At 35.1% G+C, this 24,272-nt stretch overlaps 1 protein-coding gene across 4 annotated transcripts in view; it reads right to left on the bottom strand.

Moving 5' to 3' along the window:
* The window catches only part of ANKRD28 (ankyrin repeat domain 28), a gene marked incomplete at its 5' end in the record, with an annotated part of 128,442 nt that overhangs the window by 3,900 nt on the left and 100,270 nt on the right, over nucleotides 1-24,272 (bottom strand). For 2 of the 4 annotated variants that reach the window (XM_082317631.1, XM_082317632.1), the window contains 16 exons: nucleotides 3,874-3,995; nucleotides 6,237-6,319; nucleotides 6,463-6,545; nucleotides 6,723-6,868; nucleotides 7,392-7,475; nucleotides 7,572-7,659; nucleotides 9,064-9,283; nucleotides 9,865-9,982; nucleotides 10,450-10,537; nucleotides 11,994-12,195; nucleotides 13,483-13,599; nucleotides 14,517-14,543; nucleotides 15,185-15,296; nucleotides 20,839-20,979; nucleotides 22,574-22,642; nucleotides 23,948-24,011. In XM_082317631.1, coding sequence (XP_082173757.1) covers nucleotides 3,874-3,995; nucleotides 6,237-6,319; nucleotides 6,463-6,545; nucleotides 6,723-6,868; nucleotides 7,392-7,475; nucleotides 7,572-7,659; nucleotides 9,064-9,283; nucleotides 9,865-9,982; nucleotides 10,450-10,537; nucleotides 11,994-12,195; nucleotides 13,483-13,599; nucleotides 14,517-14,543; nucleotides 15,185-15,296; nucleotides 20,839-20,979; nucleotides 22,574-22,642; nucleotides 23,948-24,011 — 1,764 coding nt within the window. The remainder of the gene's footprint in view (nucleotides 1-3,873; nucleotides 3,996-6,236; nucleotides 6,320-6,462; nucleotides 6,546-6,722; nucleotides 6,869-7,391; nucleotides 7,476-7,571; nucleotides 7,660-9,063; nucleotides 9,284-9,864; nucleotides 9,983-10,449; nucleotides 10,538-11,993; nucleotides 12,196-13,482; nucleotides 13,600-14,516; nucleotides 14,544-15,184; nucleotides 15,297-20,838; nucleotides 20,980-22,573; nucleotides 22,643-23,947; nucleotides 24,012-24,272) is intronic. The other 2 variants (XM_082317629.1, XM_082317630.1) reach the window with 2 other exon arrangements.

Here is a 24,272-nt window from a genome sequence, read left to right as displayed (position 1 = left end):
AGGCACGTCAGGCAGAACAGAAGGCTCAGCATTGATACTCAAATGCACACAATTTAGTATCTACAGTTGCTGGAGATTGTATGAAGGTAAGATGACACACAAAGTAAGTTTATTCAAGCTGGCCATACTCAACACCATTTCTTTCATTAACATGATTTGATAAAAGCTCAAAGAAGAAAAACGAGCAGTCACCAGCTACCTTTCAGCATCCCAGTTCATCATAAAAAAACATTAAAGGCCAACGTAAAGATTAAACAGATTACTTGCCTCTTGTAAAAGTTCTCTAAAAACAGTATTTATACTAATATTCTGTTGTAGTTCTTAAGCTTCTGGCTTTCATAACTAGGAATGAAATACCACAGTTTTATTCTTGCCTTAGACATAGCAAAACGAAGTAACTGCTTGCACCATGAAAGACTAACATCTGCGTCCTCCACCACTTTATTTTTGTCTATATTATTTTAAAATTATAAGAACAAATTATATTTTTGTGTCCCTCAAACAACTGCAAACTGATCATTCATATGTCAGGGCAACAATAAATACTTTAAGTGTTCTTTCAATAAGATGTTGGTGAAGGTACCAACTCCACTGAAATACTCTTAACTCAGTTCTCATATAATGTTCCCCATAATCTGTATTTATATTTGCATAAGCTTTCACAGGACAAAAAAAACCCCAAAAAACCAAAAAAATATATCACTATCTTCATTTACAGACAGGGCAACAGAAGCAGAGTGAGGTGACGCAGCGTTCTCGCACAACAGAAAATAGTGTCTAAGTGGTGGACGCGGACTTAAGACCAGGGCTCTCCCTGCCCAAATGCGGAGCTGCTCCCTCCCCTGTGGCTTTAAAGTTTCCATGAAGGCGCCTACAGGAAAATCAGAGGGTTATTAATGTGGTCAGTGCAAAGACAGTTGTCAAGATCAACTGAATGAAGTCTTAAACTTGGGAAAGAGAAGAAAGTCATTTGAGGTGTGAGTCATCTTGTAAGCATTTACAAGAAAAATTCCTTCCACAAAACTGGAGATCTCCAATATAAACTAGAATATGAGTAAAAGAGGGCTTGGAAAAGAACTAGACAAAAAAAAAATTATCCTCCCCCCCCCTTTTATTTTTTTAAAAGCTTGAAAGGCCAATGATGACTGTAACGATGAATCTAGAAAATAAGAGAAACCTCCATGCTATGTCAGTCTCCAGAGTTAGAGAATGCCTCCTCTCACTACTGTGGTGCACATGAATACAACAAAGAAAAGACAGACCATACCAGGAAATTTAGCTAGCCTAGTTAGTTAAATAGCAGGATAAAAACCCAAACAAAAAAAAAAACAAACCTTGAAAAGTTGGTTGAGTGACCAAAAATAAAACTTTAGCTGGTGTCAAATCAAAGAAAAAGCTAATAATTTCTTTTCAGACACGTAAACTTGCATAAATAACATAAAATTCAACAGAATTTTTGTAGATGCGGGTGATGGCAAAGTTTCATCAAGACCGGTGTGGAAACATGGGAAAAGAACTGAAAGATTGGAGTGAGAACTGATACAGAACTGAGGATGAACCCTCAACATGACGACTTTTGGGAAGTACACCGGACAGTTAATTTGCTGTTTCAGTTGCATTCCGAAGACATTAGTTCTTAAACATCTGACAAAGTGATCTCACCACATTAAGAGATGCTCTGTAACAAAAGCAATATGACTTCAAATCTAGAGTTTTAAATATCTTATAAATTATTTATAAACTGAAATGCAGAGAATTGGAGTGATGTTAGTTTTTTTCAAAGCTCATGTTTTTCAATAATTTTCTGTAGCCCAGCTATAGCAGCAGAGGACTATTAAGTAGTTTTACACAGATACAGAGACTGCTTGTAAAAAAGGTCAGTGCAGCCTTTATAGAAAGCAACAACTTCAGAGACAGAAAGGGGATCACCACTCCATACCAGCTGAAGTTCTGTTGATTATGTTCCATAGATCAAGACACACTTCCATGTAAAACACTAAAACTTTACCTCCAGTTTCACCTAATTCTATCTGAAATGCCAAGCTTGCGTGGCATATCACTGAAATTATCTGAGTTATGCTAAAGTAAGAGAATGCCAGTGTTGTGATGCAAAATATCCCAGTGCCTATTTCTTCCAGTCTGCTTTGCTGAACAGATAGCTTTCACCCCTAAAAATGGATGAATCATACTCTTAGGTCTTTCTAATAAAAGAAAAATTAAAAAAAAAAAAAAAAAAATCAAAGTTTCGCCTATAGTTTTACTTTATTAGAATTAAATAAATGGATGCCTTTTTTTTTTTTTTCTTTAGAAACACTTATACTCTAGCAGTAGATGCTAAAATCAAAGACAAGTAGACGTAAAGTAGAACCTGGCTATCACTACTGCCAGCTTTTCCATTTAATAGAAAAGATTTTGCAACAGGTTTAGCAAGCCTGCTGACATACTAGTACTTCTAAGAATTAAGAAAAAAATTAATGACAGGTGAAATAAATTGATAAATCCCATGAAAATGTCCCCTGCACTCTCACAACTCAAAGTATTCATCACTTTGCACATACTGTACTTTAAGCTGGCACATTCATCCAACAGAAAAAGAATTAATTATGAATATTCTGGAGGCTGCTTAAAATTTTATAAACAAAGCAATAGCTATTCAAAAGAAAAGTTAAGAACCACGGTGAGGAACTAGATTAGGTAGCACTCACAGTTACTTTGAAATTTAAAATATGAGCAGAATTAAAAAGAAGTTTAACATGTTGCAGTTAGATCCCCAGGCTGCCAGAGAACCGTGACTTCTATACAAACAACTCTTTTCTCTGTTACGTCAAAGATCCACCCTATAAAGGCACTGGCTGGGTGCACATGAAAAGCCCACAAAAATACAAACAACATCTCCAGTTAGCATCCTTGTGATGAGAAACAAAAATCAGAGAGATATGTTTTCTAATCTTTTCAGTTTAGGGAGTTTCATTTAGCAGTTACCCCTGTACTCTATTTTAGGCAAGGAATGATCTTGAAATCACCCATGTCACTTTAAGCAGTGTAATTTGAGAAACACACGGAGAAAGTCATAGTAAACATTAAGAGAGGAAAAACTTTCCAAACTGGAAATATAATTAGAACTGTTAATTAGGCACATCCCTTCTGGAAAAAAAACCCAAAACAACAACAAAAAAACCCCAAACCAAAACAAAAACAACCAAACAAAAAAACCCCAACCCATCCCCGCCCCAAACCCCAGCTACTGCTTTCATTTAAGACACATTGGGGTATGACATAAGAGCAGGAGCTCTTATGCTTTTAAAAGCACAACTTTGGAGGACCACAGATGTCTTACATGAAAATATGCAAGCAAGAAGTCAGTAGATCTAATTTTCTTTTGTACTGGCAAGGTATAGGATTTACTTTTTCTTACTTCTGTGCGCCAAAACACTCTAAAGAACCAGAAGCTTGAGACCAGTAACTGAGATCTGTAATTCATACTTGCTTTTTAAAAACTAACACCAATATACCTACCGTGACAAAACCGATGGCAATTCAACCCAGCTTCTTAACAGCTGAAAGTTATATTTTACTCTGTGCATCACATTTTTTTGACCTTCTCCAGTATGCCAGAGCTAATGTATTCATTATAAAACTACAGATGCAAACCAAACGTTGCTATGCCGTGACCCACATTGTTCTGAAAGTTTTCACTCCCCTTACACTTCTGCTGCTTTGCTAAAATGATCCACTGCCAACACAACACACTTTTTCTGTGGGGGAACCTATTGCAAGGTTCGTATGAAATTGCCAAAGGGTTATTGCTTTTCAGCAAGCTGAGTTTAAAACCACAGTTCCTCATGGGGAAAACAAAGTTAAATTTATTCTTACCATTTTCATCTACAGCAAGTACACTTGCTCCCTTCCCTAAAAGCTCTTGAACTACAACCGTTAGTCCATTCCGAGCAGCAACATGCAGAGGTCTGTGAAGACAAGCAAACTGGTGTATAAACCTTAGAACAAGATATTAAGTAAGATAGGTAGCTTGCATCTAGTTAAATGATTATTGAAGTATTTTTACTGGTATGTTACTTACACATTATATAAATATTGTAGATATAATAAGTAAGATGGGAAAATCGGAAAATCTCTTATTGCAAAGAAACTGTACAGTAACAATTGTGCACTTTCTTTGTTCTTTTTATGGCACTACACAGCGAGGAAGTAGCTGCTAGAAGAGACCTGCCTGCTTATGAACTTTATCACTTTAAAAATTTACAAACATCTGGTACCTTACTGTTGATAAATCCTTCACTGAACTGTTGTAACAGATATCATGACATCTGAGAGTTACTCCATGTCACTGGCAATAATCATTAGCATAGCAACAGCAGAATGGTAGTCATTTTATTGCATGTAAATGCATATAAGAGATGCAGAAGCATTTCATCAGTCTGCCTTTTAGAAACCACTATATTCCACTGTGACTAGAAATGAAAAATTATTTTACAGTATAATGAGTGAAGCACAAAAAACAGATTACTTTTCAAAACCTCAAACTATTAACCATAACCCTGTTTTGCAGTGACTTGATCTATCGAGGAAAGTGTAGCTTTACCTCAAATATTCTAATTATATCTTTATCAAATGCAACAGTTTTTCAAAATTGGTTCCCACTGGCTTAAATAAAACCCTACAACCACTCAGCAGGAAACAGAATAATCAGCTTACTTCCCTTCTGCTTTGTATTGCTCTTCATTCGTTTTGAGATTCTTAAAACTGTTTGAATTAACTGTGAACTATATTTTGATTTGGAAACAAGTACCTTACTTAGACACCAGAAATGCAAAAGATACAATTAGGAGAACCTATATCTCCGGTGCCTATATTAAAGTATTAAAATTCAAGAACTACTGCACACCACAGATATACTGAAAAATGTACTGTAATTAAAATAGAGGCCAACAATTGTAATGCTTATCTTGGCACAAAGTAGGACATTGTTTATGATGAAAGCTGTTTAGAAAGTCAGTTTAGTTATTAAAAAACATTTGCTAAACCAGTAATATTTTAAACAACTGTTAAAATCTTGAAATTTATATAAACATTTCATGGAGGTGCGAATATGTACCTATTTTTCCCCATGACATCGCTTGATCAGACTATATGAGCCAAGGCATGTGGGTGGAATTAGATAAGGCTGTGGTAGCATACTTTCCCACTTCTGTTCCCATCTCATTTTTGCTTTTTCTCCTCCCAAGATATCCCCCCTTCAAGCCAGAAATGGGGCAATGAATCCCTTTCCTGCTTTCTGGTTATTTCATGCTGCCTGAGGTGCACCATGGTGAGCAGCAGCAAGAGCAGAGGAAGAAGTCTTACTATCTTAACTCCTTAGTTCAAGCAGATGTCTGAGAATAGCTGGAAGAACTGTAGGAGTTTGAACATGACAGATTCCAGAAGGGATGTAAGACCAAAGAAATACACATTTTCCTAAATGGTTTGTGATAGCATTATTCAAGCAGTCTACCAATTCATGTACGTAACTCAGCTACATATCAGGTGTCAAATATTGCCTATAACACAAATGCATTCTTTAAAAGGAAAAAAAGGCAGACGAGTAATTTTAATAGCCCATCCTGAAATATATTCCCCAGTATGACATACCAATAAATTTTTAAGTTTTCCTTATGATTGGGCTAACAAAATAGGCTTAAATTCTACTTGAGAGAAGATCTTCAGGAAGCATTCAGAATACTACAGTCTCCACAATATTTAATAGAAAATAGTCTTCCATCCTAGTAGCAATAGGTATCTTTTCCTAACAGAAAGCATGCTGAATAAAAGCATACTTCAGCTAGGGTTTTCATTAGCTAGCTTTGAAGAGCAAGTCTTAGTTTGCCTCCAATGAGTTGTTAACTGAAGTGAATTTTTCATTGAAAAATTAGGTAATTTATAAAACAGGAAAATATTGGTTTACAGGTAATCTCAGCGGATTGCAGTAATTCCACACAGGATTCCCTGAATTACAATACTGTAATACTTACACTCAGCTAAAACTAGAACTTTAAGTATGAACAAAACACCATTTCACTTCAAGTTGGTTAAACTCTTCGTACCTATTAGGCAGTTCAATCAAGATTCAACCAATTTGGGAAAAAATTCTGAAAAATATTCCTCTTTATGAGCAAGGTACTGGTTTTAGCAGAAACACACCAAAAACTCATCTGTAAAACACACTCACTGGTGATACATACGTTTGCAAGGCTGCATTGGTGGCATTGATGAGGTTTCTGTCCGTAATCTTCTCCAGTATTAACAAGGCACTAGTTTCATGACCCTTAATACAGAACAAACATCTGTCATATAACAAATACTCTTCAAAACTTGCTTTGAATGCCTTTTCAGAGTAACAAGTTAGTATTTGCAAACAGTGCTTGATAACACAAAGCTCAGCACTGGTAAGTCAGACTACGCACACACCTTGCTGCAAGCCAAATGGAGTGCTGTGTTCTTAGAACTGTCTTGCAAAGTCAGATCAGCCTTAGCACTGCTAACCAGCACCTCTGGGGAAATAAACATTTGTATTAACTAAAAGCATAAAGTCTTAATGGATTACATTTGTGCAAAATGAAAACATAGATTTGACAAAATAGATCCACAATAACATTAACTGTAAGGCAACTTTACCCATAGTAAGATAACAAACTTAAGAGCAGAAATATATAAAGCTTTCTCTTTACCAACTGTATTTGTCTGTCCATTTTCTGCAGCCATCATCAAAGGTGTTTTCCCAGAAGAATCTACAGCATTTACTTGAGCATTGTGACTGAGCAGAAGCTGTAGACACTCAACATGATCTGTAAAAGCCGCTGCATGAAGAGGAGTTCTACAACAGATCAAAAGACAATATGGCCATGTTCAGCCATGGTTTCTACTTTATTCAAAGGGGCACGCTGACTGTGATCCTGCAGATACAAAAGACCGGGCAGTCCCTCTCACTGATCCTTTGCAATCAGTATAGCTGGAGTTGTGACTGCTGCCTTTAGAAAGTCACCTTCAAGTTTCAAAATAATTCCCTCTATGTCATTTATAAGAGATACAATTTGATTCAGAAAAAATAAAATACACATAAAATACTACCCACAAAGTGACACAATTTAAAACATGCTCAAACTTGCCTATATAATAAAAAGCCAATTCAAGTTTATTGAATCAGAACAGGATTTTTAAAAATCTAAGATTTATTTCTAGCACAGAATAAAAAAAAATTCTTCAAAGAATAAAAACAGAGGGAAGGGGGAATTAATGTAAGCAGCCAATACAAAAACCCCAAATGATTATAGAATTTAGCAGAGCTACTCTAACTACTATATTACAAACATTCTTCCACTGTGCATTTACACTCTTACCTTCCTTTTGAATCTGTTGAATTTACAATACCAGCACCTAGTGTATCAATTAACATTTCTGCAGCACCTTCATTGTCATTTATCCTATAAGGAATTAAACAGCCTGTTATTTACAGAATGATAAATCTTTTGTTAAATACAGCAATGAAATCTATGAAGAATAATTTTGCACTTCCTTACACAGCACAATGCAACGGACTGAAAGAATTTCCTTCCATTTTCTGGAAAACTTCCTGTTCCAGGAGGAGCTCTACACAACTGTCATGACCTAAAGCAAATGTAAAAGTTAGGTATTAAAAAAAGGGAAAAGGTCTGTTTACGGATTACAACAAAAAAATCTATCTAAATTGGATTAAGCAATATTTCACTTGAAAGTTTCAACACCACACTGGTTATATTCAATAGGGCTAAGTTTAGCAACGAAGACATTTTTAGAATCCTGAAAATCAAACTAACATTTAACATTGTAAACTTTCTGAAATTTAGAAGGGATCTCATGCTGTCTGAAGAACATCCAGAACACTTTATTTAGTTCTTTACACCTCCACGTTTCAAACTCTTCTGTACATTCACCACTTAGCCTACATGAAGATGTCTTCACCATTTGGGGGTTATTTTTGCTCCACTGTCTTGCTAAACCCAAAGAAAAACCAAGTCGATAGCCATAACAAAAGCTTAAAAAGAACACGTTCGACCTATCAGACTATTATTTTCAAAATTCTATAGCCTGCTGCTGTACAGGTAGCTAACAACTGTAACTGTTTGATCTTCGATGCATATATGCGGAGAACCTTAGTTCAACATTCGCTGTTGTCTGAAGATTCGTATTTTCACAAGTCCTGACAAATTTTCATTCTACAAATCAAGCATATTTCCTTTCTGTTTTATTCAGACACTGTGGTCACTCTGAAAGCAGACCAAGCTGTAAGAGTTTAATTTTATGAATGTGATAAAGAGATGTTATTCTAGTTCAAATTATCAGTGTATTACCCAATTGCTTCAGCTGTGAAGACAGTCTAGTTAGTTATTCACTTAAAAGTAATCGGTAAAGTGAAGCTCTAAACCCTTACTTCGTGATCATTCTCTATCATGTGACTCAGAGGTGAAATAAATGAGAACCTCTACTATGTCGGAAAGGAGCACACAGAACAAAACCTTTAGCAAAGGAGCTGAATGAATTTCCTACCTTTTAAGGCCTCCCTCACACCCAAATTCAAGAAAAGTATCGGTGAAGAAAAAAAAAAAGTTCTTATTGAATCACTTATATATACTTTAGCTTCTTGTGCCTATCAAGGTTGATTTGAAGGAAGTTTAAAAAAAGATTTAATATGAAACCATTCCTCCCAGGACTCCCTGTGAAAGTTATTTTTTGGGGATGTGTGGCACATTTCTATTCACAGGTACTATGCTGAATTTCTTGAAAGACTCCTTGAGGCATAAAACTAAGAAGGCAATTTTTAACAAAAATGTAGTACAAAAATAAACACCTCATATTATGTATTAGATGTTAATGCATTTCCCCTCAAGATATCACCTCCGTCATATTGTCATGTTGCCTAAAACGAACTGGAAGAGGACAGACTTGATATGTTGCTTTTATAATTAGTAATAAAATCTATCTCGATATCAACAAATATATTTAGACCTGTATTTTAACTTTAATGTATTTTACCATTATAGCAGGCCCAATGCAGTGATGTATAGCCGTGATTGTCTGCTATTGCAGGTACTGCATCCACAGATGTAGCTGACTGCAGGAGAGCTCCTAGAACACCTATATGTCCACATGCAGCTGACAAGTGTATAGGGGTTCGCCCCCTACAGTCTCGTAATAAGGACTTAGCACCATGTTGAAGCAATGCTTCCACACATTCCTCATGCCCAGTAACTGCCTGTGAGAGAGAGACAGGAAATAGCAAGTTTGCAAATATTCATGTATATAAGCCAAGGTGTGTAGCTAAAGCAAGCAAACTTCAGGCAATTTCTTACATTTTTAAGTAATAACAAAATAAGCACAGTTATTATTTTTATTCCTGGAAACAGCCATTCTGTTGGAAAAACAGCAATGTATTATCATACTGATGACAGAATAATTTCTTGGAATAACACTGAATGAACTACTAATCTCTAGGGCTCATTCAATTGTATTATCTGGCAGAGACTATAAAAAAAATATTTGGTATATGGCATGCATCACGCTTTTCTTCCTCCCATTAACACTACCCCCACCCCATAACAAAAAGCAATGGGACTCTGGGACCTCTCCAGTCAACACTTTACAGCAAGATTAAGAGACTCTAGAAGTCCAAAAGAATTCTGAGTGTACGGAGCAAACAGCCAAAAGCTTGCCTTTTGAAAGCTAAGAATGGCAAGATGAGAATAATGAGAAATTCATTAACACTGCATATTAAGTCTGTATTTGAAATCAGTTATGTATAAAACTGGAAAGGACAGAAAAGGAATATTCTCTTACCCCTCTATGTAATGCCGTCCTTCCCCACTTATCTTTGGCATCTACATTTGCTCCTTTGTTAAGGAGTGAATAAACGCAGTCGGTGTGCCCGTTGAGAACTGACAACATCAGAGGAGTCCTAAGCAGAGAGTGAAATAAAGTGTAATCTACATGGAAATTTAACAGACTAGCACTCAGCTGAAATATAACAACTACTGTCCTTCTGGACAATGCTGTTAAAATTTACATCATCAATGATCTTCTCTAGCACTATCTTCACTCCAAGAACGCCACTGATATTTGCTTTTTAGATACAAGAAAATATTTTAATATCGCCTAATTCAGAAGTCCTGATTAAACTATTAGAATCCATTTTTTCAGCATCTGGGCAAGACGACACATTTTAGTTTCCTCCCAGCTGAACAAGAACATTTTTCACTGCCAAGATTATGTTTATTGCAAAATACACAGTCTCATTTGTCCTAGTTCAAATATCATCTCCCTTTAAAGTAATAAATTAAAAATCATCAATGTAAAATATTTAGTTTTTCCTTTTATAAAATGCAATAACTTGTGAAGAACAGAATGTGTATCATTTAAACTCACTGTCCATTTCCATCTTGAATGTCCACTGCATTCTGTGGTTCTGCATTTCCTATCAATAGCCGCAAACATTCTGAATGACCATTTGTAGCTGTAAAACATCATAAAAACGAGTTTTACATTAATTGCCTTTGAGTATACAGCTCAAACAGAACAATAACCTGCTCAGGCTAAAGCCCGTTAGCTTGAGAACCCACTGTACAGCTTTACCACTGTTATAACTTAAATTAAAAAACAAAAATGTGAACACTAGAAAATAATTTCAGAAATTAGGTATTCTCAGCTGTATAGTATTAAAAGTAATCGATTCCAACTGCCAATTACCAACAGGTATTTTTTTTTTTACATATAAATGAGGTTGCACACATTAACCGTAATTAGAATATATGCTTATACAACATCACAAGAAGGAATAATTTAATACAGTAATTAGCATAACTTTTCCTTGTTTTAAGGCACAGGTAAACACATACCCAGCCAATCATGCAGATTTTGTTAGCAAGTGTAGCATGTGCACAGTTATGAAACGATAATTGAAATCACATTTAGAAAGAGGGGAAGGAAATGTAATGCATAGAAGTAATCAACCAAGCAGTTAAAAAAAAAAAAAAAAAAAAAGAAAGAAACAAAAAATTGAGAGATCACATTTAAATGCAACTCATGAAAGACAAATGATTGCTTGTTGGAGGGGAAATTATTTCTGACATACAGCTGCAGTATTCAGTCCACACAATAACAGTGACAATTCATGCTTCTCTAGCAGACAGAAATGCTAACAGAAGTTAGGAGAAGCTAAATCAAATAGAAGAATACAGCTTGTGCTCATGGACAACAAATTAAGTGGTTAGAATGATGATGTTTTGTACATAATGCTCTTTTTACTGCAACATTTCCATAACACCGTAACTATAAATGTCAATTTAAATAAGCCTATTTTCAAAGAGAAGAAAAAAATAAGAATATAGTATGAATGCTAGACTTTGAGAAAGGTACGTTTATAGAAGTTTTCTAGGAAAGGCAGTGAGAAAATATTGCAAAGGATTGCTGTTATTTTGAAAACACTCAGGAGTCATTTAAATCCTTGGAAAAAACCCAGAGTATAGTTTTCATGTCTCTTCTCAAACTGACAAAATTCTCCTAGACTCCAGTCATTTTTAGAAGTATTTCACTGCCAAGACAGGCAACACAATTCACGTATCTAAATTTGGGCCTACAGTTTGGGCTGCCTGAAAGACGAGGAGAGAAACAGGAACATGCCACTGACACCTGTCAGCACAGCGAGCCTGGCTAGCTGAATGGACAAGGACAACGCACCCTTCCAGAGAGCAGTGTGGAACAGCACTCTGCGAGCTGGAATGATTTATTGGGTTAATACTGGTTTCTACCTGCAACTGCTTTGTTACACTTTTCTCAGCACAGCATATACCTTAAAAGTCATTGTCTATTCCTAAACACCATTTCTTAGAACATTAATCATAGAGAAGTCTAAACACAAAGATGATCCACTTCAAAACCCAAAATTTGAGAGGTTAGCAGTCAGCACATACCTGCAGCGTGTATTGGGGTCCTCTTTACAACATAATCTTTCACCAAGATTGATGCTCCCTGATTAATGAGCACATCTACGCATTCCACGTGTCCCTTAAAGGCAGCAAGATCCAATGGTGTCCTTCCGTTATTATTCCTCACATCAAGGTCCAGCAGCGACTGTACCAGCACTTCCAGAGCTTGATGGTGGCCATGATAGGCCTACAAGAATAAGAAAATTCTTCAGCTTTCCCATCCTTCACATTTTTCCCTTTCTTGCCAGGATTACATAAATGAAACTGTGAAGATAGTATTTTTGTTTTAACATGTGGAAGAGCTACTGATGTAGCAGGTAAGTAGTTACAATAGTAATGACCAATTAAAAAAAAACAAAAAACACAATTTCAAGCAAGAAGGTTGGTGGTTTTTTTTCCATTTTATCCTTTCAGTCAGCAACTGAAACTACTTTCAGAAAATCATCTGTCTCCAATTTGTATAACTACCAGTATTTTGAATACTGCATGTTTCATTGCTTCATGTTACATCACCCTCAGATTATTTCAAGTGAGGAACATATGCAAACTTAACTAATTCCTATTGTTTTTTTAACAAAATATTTAAAAAAGAAAAAGCCAGTAAAATTTATAAGAATACAGTAGAAATAGCTACAAGTTAACACAACTGGTAAAACAAAAGGGACTTAGGGGATGAAACAGTTAGAGATCAGAATGGATATACAAGGATAAAAAAATAGCATAGAGAATACCCTGTAGGTATGAGTCAAGACAAAGTGTCAAAGTTAATAATGAAAATAAATATCTACAACTATGGTTTTATAATTTCCATAATAAATTTTAAATGTATACTCATGGATACATAACCTCTGCCCCCAGACAAAAACTCATCTCCAGAAACAGTCTCTTCTGACTGCTTTCATTTACCACTATTAAAGATTACTTTTTACTTTGGCCATATAAATATGTATACATGTACTGCGTGAGACAGGCTATTTTCAGAAAGTACACTGTGGTTTTTCAATTGCTCGAAGTCCAGTGAAAAGATGAAAGCTACATATTGAGCTGGTTACTCTGTATTTTGAGTATATTTGTACAGACGGTTTCATCAGGTCCTCTCCTACACTACTCCTTGGGCAAATCTTTCTTCAAGTATTAAGGACAAACATTTCTTATACTAAATGATAAGTGTAAAACAATGATGATAAAAAAAAGTCATCATTACTTACAGAACAAGTCTTCTAAAAATTTCATTAGTACAAATTATAATATAAATCTTAATTAGAAAATTCCAAATGAAAGCTGTTCCATGAAGCAAATTTCAAGAGAAATGCAAAAATTGCCCTGTATAGCTCATTCAAGAATATTATGTACGTATTTTTGCATTTCATTTATTGTTATTGACCTATTTTTAAAAAATCCAGAATGAATAAACCTATGTCAACAACTGCTTGCAATTAGATGAGCTATCATCACTAAAGAATGAAATACTTACAGCTAAATGCAGTGGACTTATAGGTGCTCTGTTGTCTGAATCATTCAGCATGTCAGTACCTGATGTTTCCATTAGCTTAGCAGAGAGAAAGTCAGAGTGAGTGCGAAAACCTCTCACCTTTAAAAACATTCAGCAATAATTGCTACAGTTTCCAGTATACACAGATTAAAAAAGAAGGGAAGAAAAATAGGAAGAATAATATAGGATTACAGTTTCCTTAGGAATTCTAGATCTCCTTCAACCTTTTAAAGAGTTTGAATTGCAATGACTGCAACCGCTCCCCCATATTCATCTCCCAAGCACAGTTGTTTAATTTTGCATAACAATGCAATAATTAAACCAGAAACTAAGCTAAAATTATTATTGTTCCTGAAGCAGCCATATGAAATAATATAGATGAAATGCATACAAAGCGAAGACAAGGACAGGTGAGAACGGCTGTGGTCAGGAAAAAAAACAACCAAAAAAACCCAAAACCAAGCAAGTAAGCATTTAGATTAGGTGAAAAGTCAGCAAGAAAACAATATGAAAACCCAGAAAGCAGGATTTGATTTCTCAGAACAGAAAAAAATTTCCCAAAGAGAAGAAATGGACCCAAAAAAGGCACAAGCATCATAAAACAGGATTAAAATATCTATGTGTGTACATTTCTACTTGTTAGTTTCAGATGTGTTCTGAAGTTTTAATTCTTTGTCTTTTTCAAGATCATGTTTAATTTAGTACACTAGTAGAGTTAAAACATTCGAAGTGTTTGAAGAACACCAAATACATTCAGATCACTAAGTTTTCATTATCACACTTTTATAACATGGTCATACGAATGTTTAAGTAAAAAAAAATAAATGGCTTAGAAAATTATTTCTTATTTTAAAACTCTGAATTGCAATTAAATCTAAATTGCAATTGAAATTAAATAACACATCTATGCATCGAAGAAATGGTTGAATAAGTCTAAAAATAAGCAGTATTCTTAAAATTACATGTTCCCTTTTGCTGTACAGTAGTACTTTAACAGTGAGAAATAATACACTTACAACATCTAGAGGCGTTTCGTTTGCAATCTGCAATTAAAAACATTCAGAATTCATGTTTGAATATATTTGAATATAAAAGTATAATTTGTATAAAAATACTAAGTTGTATAACACAGAGAAGATAAAATTAGCATATCAAATAACATACACATTTTTGCAAAGGGATTAATAAAAAACTACCTGAGGCTTTATTATCTAAAATTCTATTACGTGGCCGTTAGTTACTCTACGTGAACTATTTTAAAAGGCACCCTTACTTTACAGGTTTTTCCTACATTTTCATTTGCTCCTTCAGATGACATTTGTGATATTTCTTAACACTTCTCAGTAGGATAACCTATGGTTACTTTATTTCAGCCATCAGGAATAAATTTAGCGTTGTGTTCTAGGTTAAGAAACAAAACAAAACTAATATCCCACATCCTCAACCAGTTCTCTCTTCATCTTAGAATGTATTATCTTTTTAAACCAGTATCTACCATCTTAGCTCCTCACCTTGCCCCTATTTTAAGAGTACCAAGTGCTTAAATATTTATCCTCACAGGGGCTGAAAAGCACTATCAGCCTAGCTTAAAGATGAAGAACCAAGGTGGAGGAATCCCCTAGCCTCTGCATCATACTCTGTAAGAGCAGCTGTTACAGCTTTCATCTATGATACATTTTCTTACCAATTCAAGACATAAGCGATGACCATAAGCAGCTGAATAATGAACTGCATTGTATCCTTGTTTGTCTCGGATCCCCGGATTGGCATCATTTCTTAGCAAGTATTCCAGGCACCTATTTAAATTGACATATGCAACCATATATCTAAATGTTGAATTTCAACTTTACACTAAGTGATAAATTGTTCCAATTCAATTGGAAAATAGAATACAGCACACAGGAACACTGATTTAATGTACAATATTGGCTAGGACTAGAGAACGCCTAACTCATTACACCAGGTGTTAAGGTCAATCACAAAGCTTCCAAAATTTGAAAGAATCCTTCTCTGCAGATATCCTGCATCCTCTGAATTATCTGACTTGGTTAAAACTAGTATTTCATGGCTGTTTTCCTCCTAGCTAATACAACTGCAGTTACCTTTGTTAATAAAAATGATTATTATTTTTGTATGTTTTTCTGTATCAGTACATTCTTCTGTACTTAATACAGAAGGAAGAGAACCAGTAGCTGAGTTCTTCATGGTATGTATCCAAAAGTCATACACACCACTACCCGACACTAATTTATTGATTTTTTTTTTTTTTTTTTTTTTTTATATAGCAAACACAGTTGTTGGCATACTTGTATCCTACCATTCCTTACGCAAAGTTATAAGGCAGAACATGATCAGCGCAGTTTCAACCACAGACACTCAGCCAGGAGGATGAAAAATAGGGTATTAAAGTCAGCTCCCTCTCCCTATTTTTCTGATTTTAAGAGACTCCATGCATGCACACTAAACGATTCCAACCAATAACCTTACTTAGTCATACTTTTATGTTGTCTACCATTTCAGACATATTTTGCAAAGCCTACAAATAATGAGAACTCTGAAGCAGTAGCCACCAGAGAGTGAAAAGGTAAAATGATCTAGACTGAACTACCTGACACATAACAATCTCAGCTTCAAGAGCTTCAGGATAACAGGATAAAGACTGGTGAGAAACAAACAGTCCCAGAATAACATCAGCTTATTTTGCAGATGTATTCATGAGACTATAATAAGAGCCCCCAAACATCCACATAGACACTGAGAAATACCAAGATTGTACAGAACCTCTAAAATTCTGAATTAATAGAATAGGAAAGGAAGAGAGCTTTTACATTTCTTATTGACAGATTAAGATGATTCTGGTATTTAACTTGTCCCAGTTTGCTCAAACAGTTAGGATTCTGAAGGTCTACACATGTCCTGCCTTAAGCAGATCCTTCAGGATCTGAGAAACTGCACATACCATTTTACCTGATAACAGAACCAAGATGGTGTCTAATTCACAAGACTACCTGACTTGAGAACAGAACATCTGGTACTTCACAAAAGGCAGATGGACTTCAGATCCTTGGATCTGATCTCCCAGTCTGGGTTCACCAAAGCTGAATTGATTCAAAACCATCTGCTAGTACATTGAATGACTGGATCATTTGCTTCTAGCAGGGGTGGGGGGAGGACTTCATGACATCCCACTTGTCACCACTGCACATTGTGATTAGATTGTCTGTTGAGACGTGGGCACAATATTTTTGAAGAGAAGACCAGAAAGCTCTGCATGTGTTCTACACAGCTCTGAGCTCAAGAACACTGATATGAAACAGCTGATGCTTTTGCCCCAAGATATGCATGATTTTCCCAAGTGCTCTCTACCTATAAAGGATCATCTGTTATGTTAGAGCAAAATGAAGAATGGAATGGGTAGGCCTTCTCACCACTGAAGGACTGCCTGACCATTCAGGAAAGGACCACCAAGCAGCTAGGGGAACATCCATCCCTGCAACAGAAGGGCTTTCTGAAGACTGAACTAGAGCTCAACAAAATCTGGGAGGTGAAAGTCTAAAGACACTCAACATCTGTATGGCCACTTCGTCAGGCAGAAGTCCAGCAAGGGAGAGTGACATTCCAATCCTTCTAAAACAGGTTGTTACAACTGTTGGCTTAGGATTATTTATTGTTCCTGTAGCAAATCCAGACAGGAGAACCTTGCATTGATAATAGTCCAGGAACACCTTTAAGCGAAACTACTTTGTACACAACACATACTTTATATTGTAGTTGGAAAGATTAATTCTGTAGGTCATGAAGCACAAAGACACGGCCTTGGAATGCAGGGATGTTTATAGCTAGTCACCATCATGACCTTGAACTTGCTGGTGAAGCCATATGGTTTTCTGAAGTGTACAACAGGTCACCATCCCTTCTTCTCTCTGGGATTATGAAATACTTCTCCTTTACCAGTTAAATAAAATGCAAGTGAAGCTAAAAAATATATTATCTTGTCAAATCCAGCTTGGAATCTTTCTTCCTTAGCACAGTTTATCTACAGGTCTCACAGATTACCACGATCAGTAGTGACAAATGGGCCAGTTGAATACACTGACAATATAAGGGTTTTAGTTCCCATTTATCTAATGGGAAATTGTTTGGTAGAAAGTTAAAGGAAATTTCAACATTTTTAGTTGTATGATATGGCTATGCTGTGACGTCATGTGAAAAACTTGCAGTGGGATACGGCAGGTTTAGATCTGAGAGGCAGGAATCCGAACATGACCTCTGGTCAATGCCGTTAAGTGTAGAAACTTGATCATTCAAAACCCTGGAGAACATTCAAACCTTGGAGAAATACAGGCAGAAATTCTACAAAAGCAGCCATATCCTGAGGGAAGACAGCAGGACCCTACAACATCAGAATTCCTCGTAAGTTCTTTCAAGGAAGGGCACTGTTCCAGCTGCTGACTCCAGGCAAGTCCATCATCTGAATGAGATCCAGTACCAGCTGTGATGAAATGGAAACGCATTTCCACATGAGTAAGACAGCTGTACCGGGTCAAGGGCCCGATAACCTCATGTGCAACAACAGTGATTTGCTGAAGTAAAGACCTGATGTTTGCTTTTCCATCCCAGACAAAGGTTGAAAGTAACAAACCAGGTGAGTGAAGATGAAAGGGGCAAAAAGCTGCACGAACAACTATGAACAAAGAATTGTCTAATTACAAAGTACTCAGTCTCATTACAAAGTTGAGAGGAACAGGAGCGACACCAAGGTGCACTCTCACTTTCAACATTTTGTGTCCAGCATAAAGGAGAAAAGGACTTAGGTAGGTAGCGAAAAAGGTAAAAATTGTCCAGGTTTAAATAACAACGTATGTAACACAAGATGTAAGTAACTTTACACCAAGTTCAATGTATCTAATAAAAAGCTACCAGTAAAGCATATCTATGTTTTTAACCAACTAATTCGGGGTTTATTTGCCCAGTAAACAAATGCCTGGATTCCATTAGTGGCAACCATGCATGTTTTTATTTGAATTGAAATGGGATGAGAGTTCTGAGAATCCAAAGACAAATCAGTTTGTCCCATCAAGTGAGAATTACTGTCCCTACATTTTATTTGTCCAATCATCTAACTTTCTTTGTTAATTTTAATCAATGATTTTGTATTAGCATTCATGGCTCGTTAATAAATGTTAAACATCACTGGCCTTGGCTATCTAAATTTCTATACTTCTGTACTTTCAGTATTTGTGTGCTCACAAAAACCATAATACAATAAATAAACTACAGGAAGCAAAGTCTACTGAAAATCCTTGAGTACCCATTCTTTCCAATGAAAAACAGGTAATTATTTTTGCTGTTTCTTCTCATTCAGGAAAGAGATTAACTTAGCATCTTTTGGATACTTAACTGTCCTCAACAGGCCTTTTTAAAAGGAGATTAATCAAACTTTCTGAAAGCCCAGATAAGTTAAATTTATTTCCCATTTATTTATTGCTGTACTGTCTATTGAATAATCCTGACATAGAAAGAGCGTGTTTTTTCTCCCCTAAGATGCTGCTTAGTTTATCTCATTCTGTGATCATGTTTCTCTGTCTAGTCTTGTCAAAATGAGGCTTACTGGTGTTTGTTCCAGATCAGAAGCATTTGTTAAAGATACAAAAGAAACATTTCCAAACAGGAACAAACAGGAAAATAATTTTCAACAAAAACATCCTTGTCCCTAAAAATCTGTCTGTAAAGATGTCTGAACAAAGACTATAAAAATGCACATAAATATCTTTGGAATTTCTATACAGATAATTTCCTGACCTTTTTTTTCCCAGGCTTTATATTCCAACTCAGTAATCATTTTTAGCTTATTCCGATTTTGAATACGAGATGAGCAATACTGGTTTTCCAGCTGTTACTAATCATCTTGCAGCATAAATATAAAAAGCTTCTCCTCAGGCCATTCTGCTTTGCAGCCTGTCTTCCAGAGAGCCAACTGTTAATCAGAAGGGCAATATCATGTGGGTTCCAGAGACAATTCTTTGAGTTATCTCCCAAAGCTCTGCAGTATTGCCATCATCATTCTTGCTCGTGCCTTTTATAAGACAGATGGCAAAACGATGTCATCTGAAGAACCATTATAGTTTGGAGGTTTTCAGAGCAACTGTGAAGCTAAAATTAATCCTAGCTCAACTTGTAAGAGGGCAATTAAAGTAAAATTATCTCAGCAAACTCCAGCAGGAATTGAAAGTAGAAATAAAAAGCGGCAGACGATTTTGTTTTGAAATTTGGCCTTCCATAAAAAGGCATGTACTTTAAATGTTAGTTAAATGGCCATGAAAGTATTCTTTATTTATCCTTCAAAACCCAGTCCGTAAGTTATATGCCACCTTGTTCCTGTTGCTACCTCACCTTTTAAAAGGTGCTGCATTAAAACAAGATGATATGGCACCAAGTAGCACTCGTTTCCAGTGAAGGTGCCACTGTATGCATCTGAAACGCGATGCTGCACACCAGCTTGTTTTGACCTGCGTATGTGAATGTGTGCACATGCAAGTGGTACTCTTCTCAAGTCTCCTCAATATATACAATGTCTGGAGCTTAAGTAACCTCATCAATTTTGTGCTATCTATATAAGCTTTGCATGTAAGCATTTAAGTCATTAATAACTATGTTAAATATAACCATTAGTTACAAAATAAACACACGCAAGAGACATTTACAGATTTATGAAAGTTTCTGGATGCATTTCATTAATAAAAGTGTAACTACTTCACAAAAATTTACACTAACAAGAGATAGAGTTGTAATGCCAAACATGAATAGTTTAATCAAACACCAAATGGATAAAACATCTTATATTGAAATGTCAAGTTAATTTTTATCCTGATGGAGACCTAATGTAACTCACAGTCTAGTTTTACAGTGTATTTCTGACTAACTACACAGATTTTTGGGCAACATTAAGAACCCTCCATAAAACACACCATCCTTCATCAGAATTTGATTTTAAAGCAAAACGACCCCACTGCTCACAACTGTCATAACCCTCACGAATGATATTTACTCAACCACTACACAGCAGGTGGGATTAAAACTCTATTCCCAATGAATTCCTGAATTAGGACATCTGCATTATAGCACATTAAAAAAATACAATACATTTTGCTATTGTTCATTTTTCTCAGAAATATTTGTTGCATAAAATATTTGATATACAATGAACAATCCACTGTCAAGTTTAATCTTTAAAAATACAAAAAATGCATTTGGCAAATCTGAAGGCAGAACATAGACAAAATTCACAGCTCAAATGTCTCTAAGGAGAAAGGCTTTAGTACAAAGCATGCCACTTACTTTCCATCTGTGTCTGATGCAGCTGCATAGTGCAGAGGTGTACAACCCCTCTCATCAAGGTCATTCACACTAGCTCCAGATCCCACAAGGGCAAACAGGCACTGATAATTACAATTGGCAGCAGCATAATGGAGTGGAGTTCTTTAGTACACATTTAAATAAAAAGTACAATGGTAAATAACAGCAAAATAATATAGAGACAGAAAAAGCAAAATAAAATGAAACTTAAATCCTCCTTACATTTTTTTTAACAAGTATTTGTGGTGAAGAATGCGTCATTACCAATATTAAAAAATGGGGGCATTTTCTAGGGGCCATTTAATAATACAGAACAATATCTAGGGGATTTATTTGTCAGCCAAAATATGCACAAACTGTGTATTAAGGAAAGCTTTATATGAATTTTCTTGTGTAAACATAGAGAGGAAAATCAAGTTTACATTATTATTAGAAATATTATCTTTTAGTTAAGTAATTTCAAGCCACATGGAAAAATATGGACAAATCTACGAACTGCATAGCAACTAAACAAGGTCAATACAAAATACAACAATTAACAAGTAGATGTTTTCAACAAACAGCTCAGAATTTTGTCTAAGAGAGGTGAGCATTATTTATTTATTTTTAACGATACTAACACAGCAGAGGTATTGTTAAGGAAAACTTTAAAAAATATACCTAGTCTTCTTATAACAAAACTGTGAAATATTAGTACTGATATATAATCTCAGAGGAAACTTATTCCAGTTTCAAATACATAAACAATTCTCTAAATAAACCAGTTTGGATAAAATTTCAAAAGCACCAAGATGACTCAGAATTCCATTTTCTATTTTGAAAGAGAGATTGCTGCTATAAATAATCTCAATTTTGAGGAGAGAGTCAGGCACTTTAAAGTGTCCTACCTCTTTCCTCTTCCTTAAAATTACCTTTTCCCATTTCTCTCCATTTTTAACTATGTTAATCTTTTCCCTCTCCTGAAATAATTGCTCTGTAACATGCACGTTAAACCAAAAAACATGCTAAACCGACAAAAAAATCAACTTTCAATGACAAATGTTGTGACAGATTTCCTTTCTCAGGAAAGAATGGCAGTGGAATTTAAAGGAAAATACTGCTTTGGATCCATAACATTCTCCTCAAGTGCTACTCTTGCCATTCACATCCTGGAAAATCATATTTTCCATGATGTGATGTGAGATTTTACACAAGTACTGATCATGCCATCTAAACTTAAATAATCCTATACTAAAAATAGAAACTAGTATCATTCCAAAAGAGTTCAGAGCACAAACAAGGAAACAGAAAGGGATGGATATAATGAAAGGAAAAAGGTGAAGCAGTTAAAATAATGGATTTTTAAAAAAAAGCTTAGAAATAGCAATAGATTTATAGGTTTGACTAATGCATTATTTGGAAAACATCACTAATGTCCTTGGATGAGAGCAATTTAAACTCTTTATATCCATGTTATAAGCAAAAAAGCTCATAAAAATTACAGTTGAATATGGAACTCAGTCTTTAAAAACAAGACTAAACACCCACTTAACAAAACACAATAAACAAAATATGTTTGTAACTTTTGATAACATATGCTGAAGCATAGTTTATTAGAGACATCGTATCTTAAAAAAAACATTCAAACTGGAACACACAGACTTGCCCACATAGCAATATGCTACTTCTGTAATACTTTTAACAGCCCTTTACAATATACATATCTAGAATGTCTTACCTCCCAAATCTGTCCTTTTTGTTGAAGTCTGCACCAGTATTTAGCAGAAGATTGAGGCACTCCAAATTCCTATTAAATTAATCCAATATTACTTGTGATTGCAAACTCTATTTCCTTAATATTGGCCTCTGCAAATATCAGAACTGCTACACATATACATCTTGTACATTATTTTTAATTGAACTGAACTATCATGTCAAAATTTTGATAAATATATTTTATATGTAAAATAGATTTCATAATTGCAGGACCAAACCAGGAAAGAATAAAAATTATTAAGTCCATACATAGAAATTTTATTGATATCAAATGGCATGCATAAAAGCACATAAACATTAACCTAATTTAATAGAAATTTCAATTCTTTAAAGCAAACAAACAATAACACCTGCATGTCACATGCTTTTTGCTACCAGGATTCCAGCAGAGAGTCAAGTTTTTAATGTGTATTTTTAAGACCAAATATAAGTTGCAACATAAATATTTTACTTTTTAGTGTAATTAATTTTCAATACAATATGATCATTGTAATAGATGTACAATGCTGCTTATAATTTAAACACTATCTTAGTGACTTTCCTAAACTGGAGATGAATGAGGGGATGTGTCACAAATTATGCGTTTTTATATGAAAAGATAGCATTTTAACCTTAATCATTTGCCACAAGGATGTATCTATCAAGTATCTTTTGACTTAGAATGATAATACTTAACAGTATTACTTAGACAACATTGAAACAGAAAAATGAAAATATCAATATCATGGAGTTCTTGTGTCCCACAAAGTGTATCATGAAATTTATTACCCAGTTCTTCCAGGCAATTTTGAGTAGCTGCTATAGAAAACCTACAATACAATAACAATAATCAATATGGATCACAACTCAAGTGATGAGCAAGTAGTTCTGACTACTTCATCCACCTAAACTCTGGAATTTAATTATGGCTTTTAATTTAGTTAGATTGATCTTTTGTCTATGGATATGGTAAAAACATATTTCCCAAAGTTGCTGTTCTCCGCCTCATGTGCTACAGTGATCTTAGCTGGGCATGCCATCTTTGAATGCTGTAAATTCTAAAAAGTATATCATCATCCATGGGAATTTAAAATAAATTTCAGTTCATCCCCAAGCATAAACCTAAGGTAAGGCTGATGATACTTGGACACTGTACTCCAATAATTACTTATTGAGCTGAATACTGAATTTATTTTTATTGTTTGTAGACAGAATCCATCTTGAAATTATTTTCATGCTTACATAAAGTCCAAGGGGAGAGGGCAGGAAAAGCACAGAGGAAATAAAAAAGAACAGGAATGATCAGCAATTGAAAAAAGAACACTAAATATGAAAGCATGAATGCTTTTTTACATACCCTCCAGCTGCAGCTGCATGAAGACAAGTCCTGCCAAAGTCATCTGGTGTGTCAATGTCAAAACCTACAAATCAAGTATTTTGTAAGATCATTATGTAACACCACCTTTCACAAAACTGTTCTCGTATCCTCTTAAGAAAAATGCTTGCTAAACGAACTTAACAGCTATTTGCAAAAAAGCGCTTAAGCACTAAAAATTTAATTCATTTGAAACACATGCTTGCTATTCATAACATTTTTAAAAACAGGTGTTCAAGGAAAACAGAAAGGGATAATGTAAAAGACAATTAGCTGCACCGAGGCAAGAGACTATATTCTTTCCTAT

This window comes from Platalea leucorodia (genome assembly GCF_965183815.1).
Source record: "Platalea leucorodia genome assembly, chromosome: 1".
In the NCBI taxonomy this organism is placed as follows: Eukaryota; Metazoa; Chordata; class Aves; order Pelecaniformes; family Threskiornithidae; genus Platalea; species Platalea leucorodia.
This window is presented reverse-complemented; position numbering and strand designations above follow the sequence as displayed.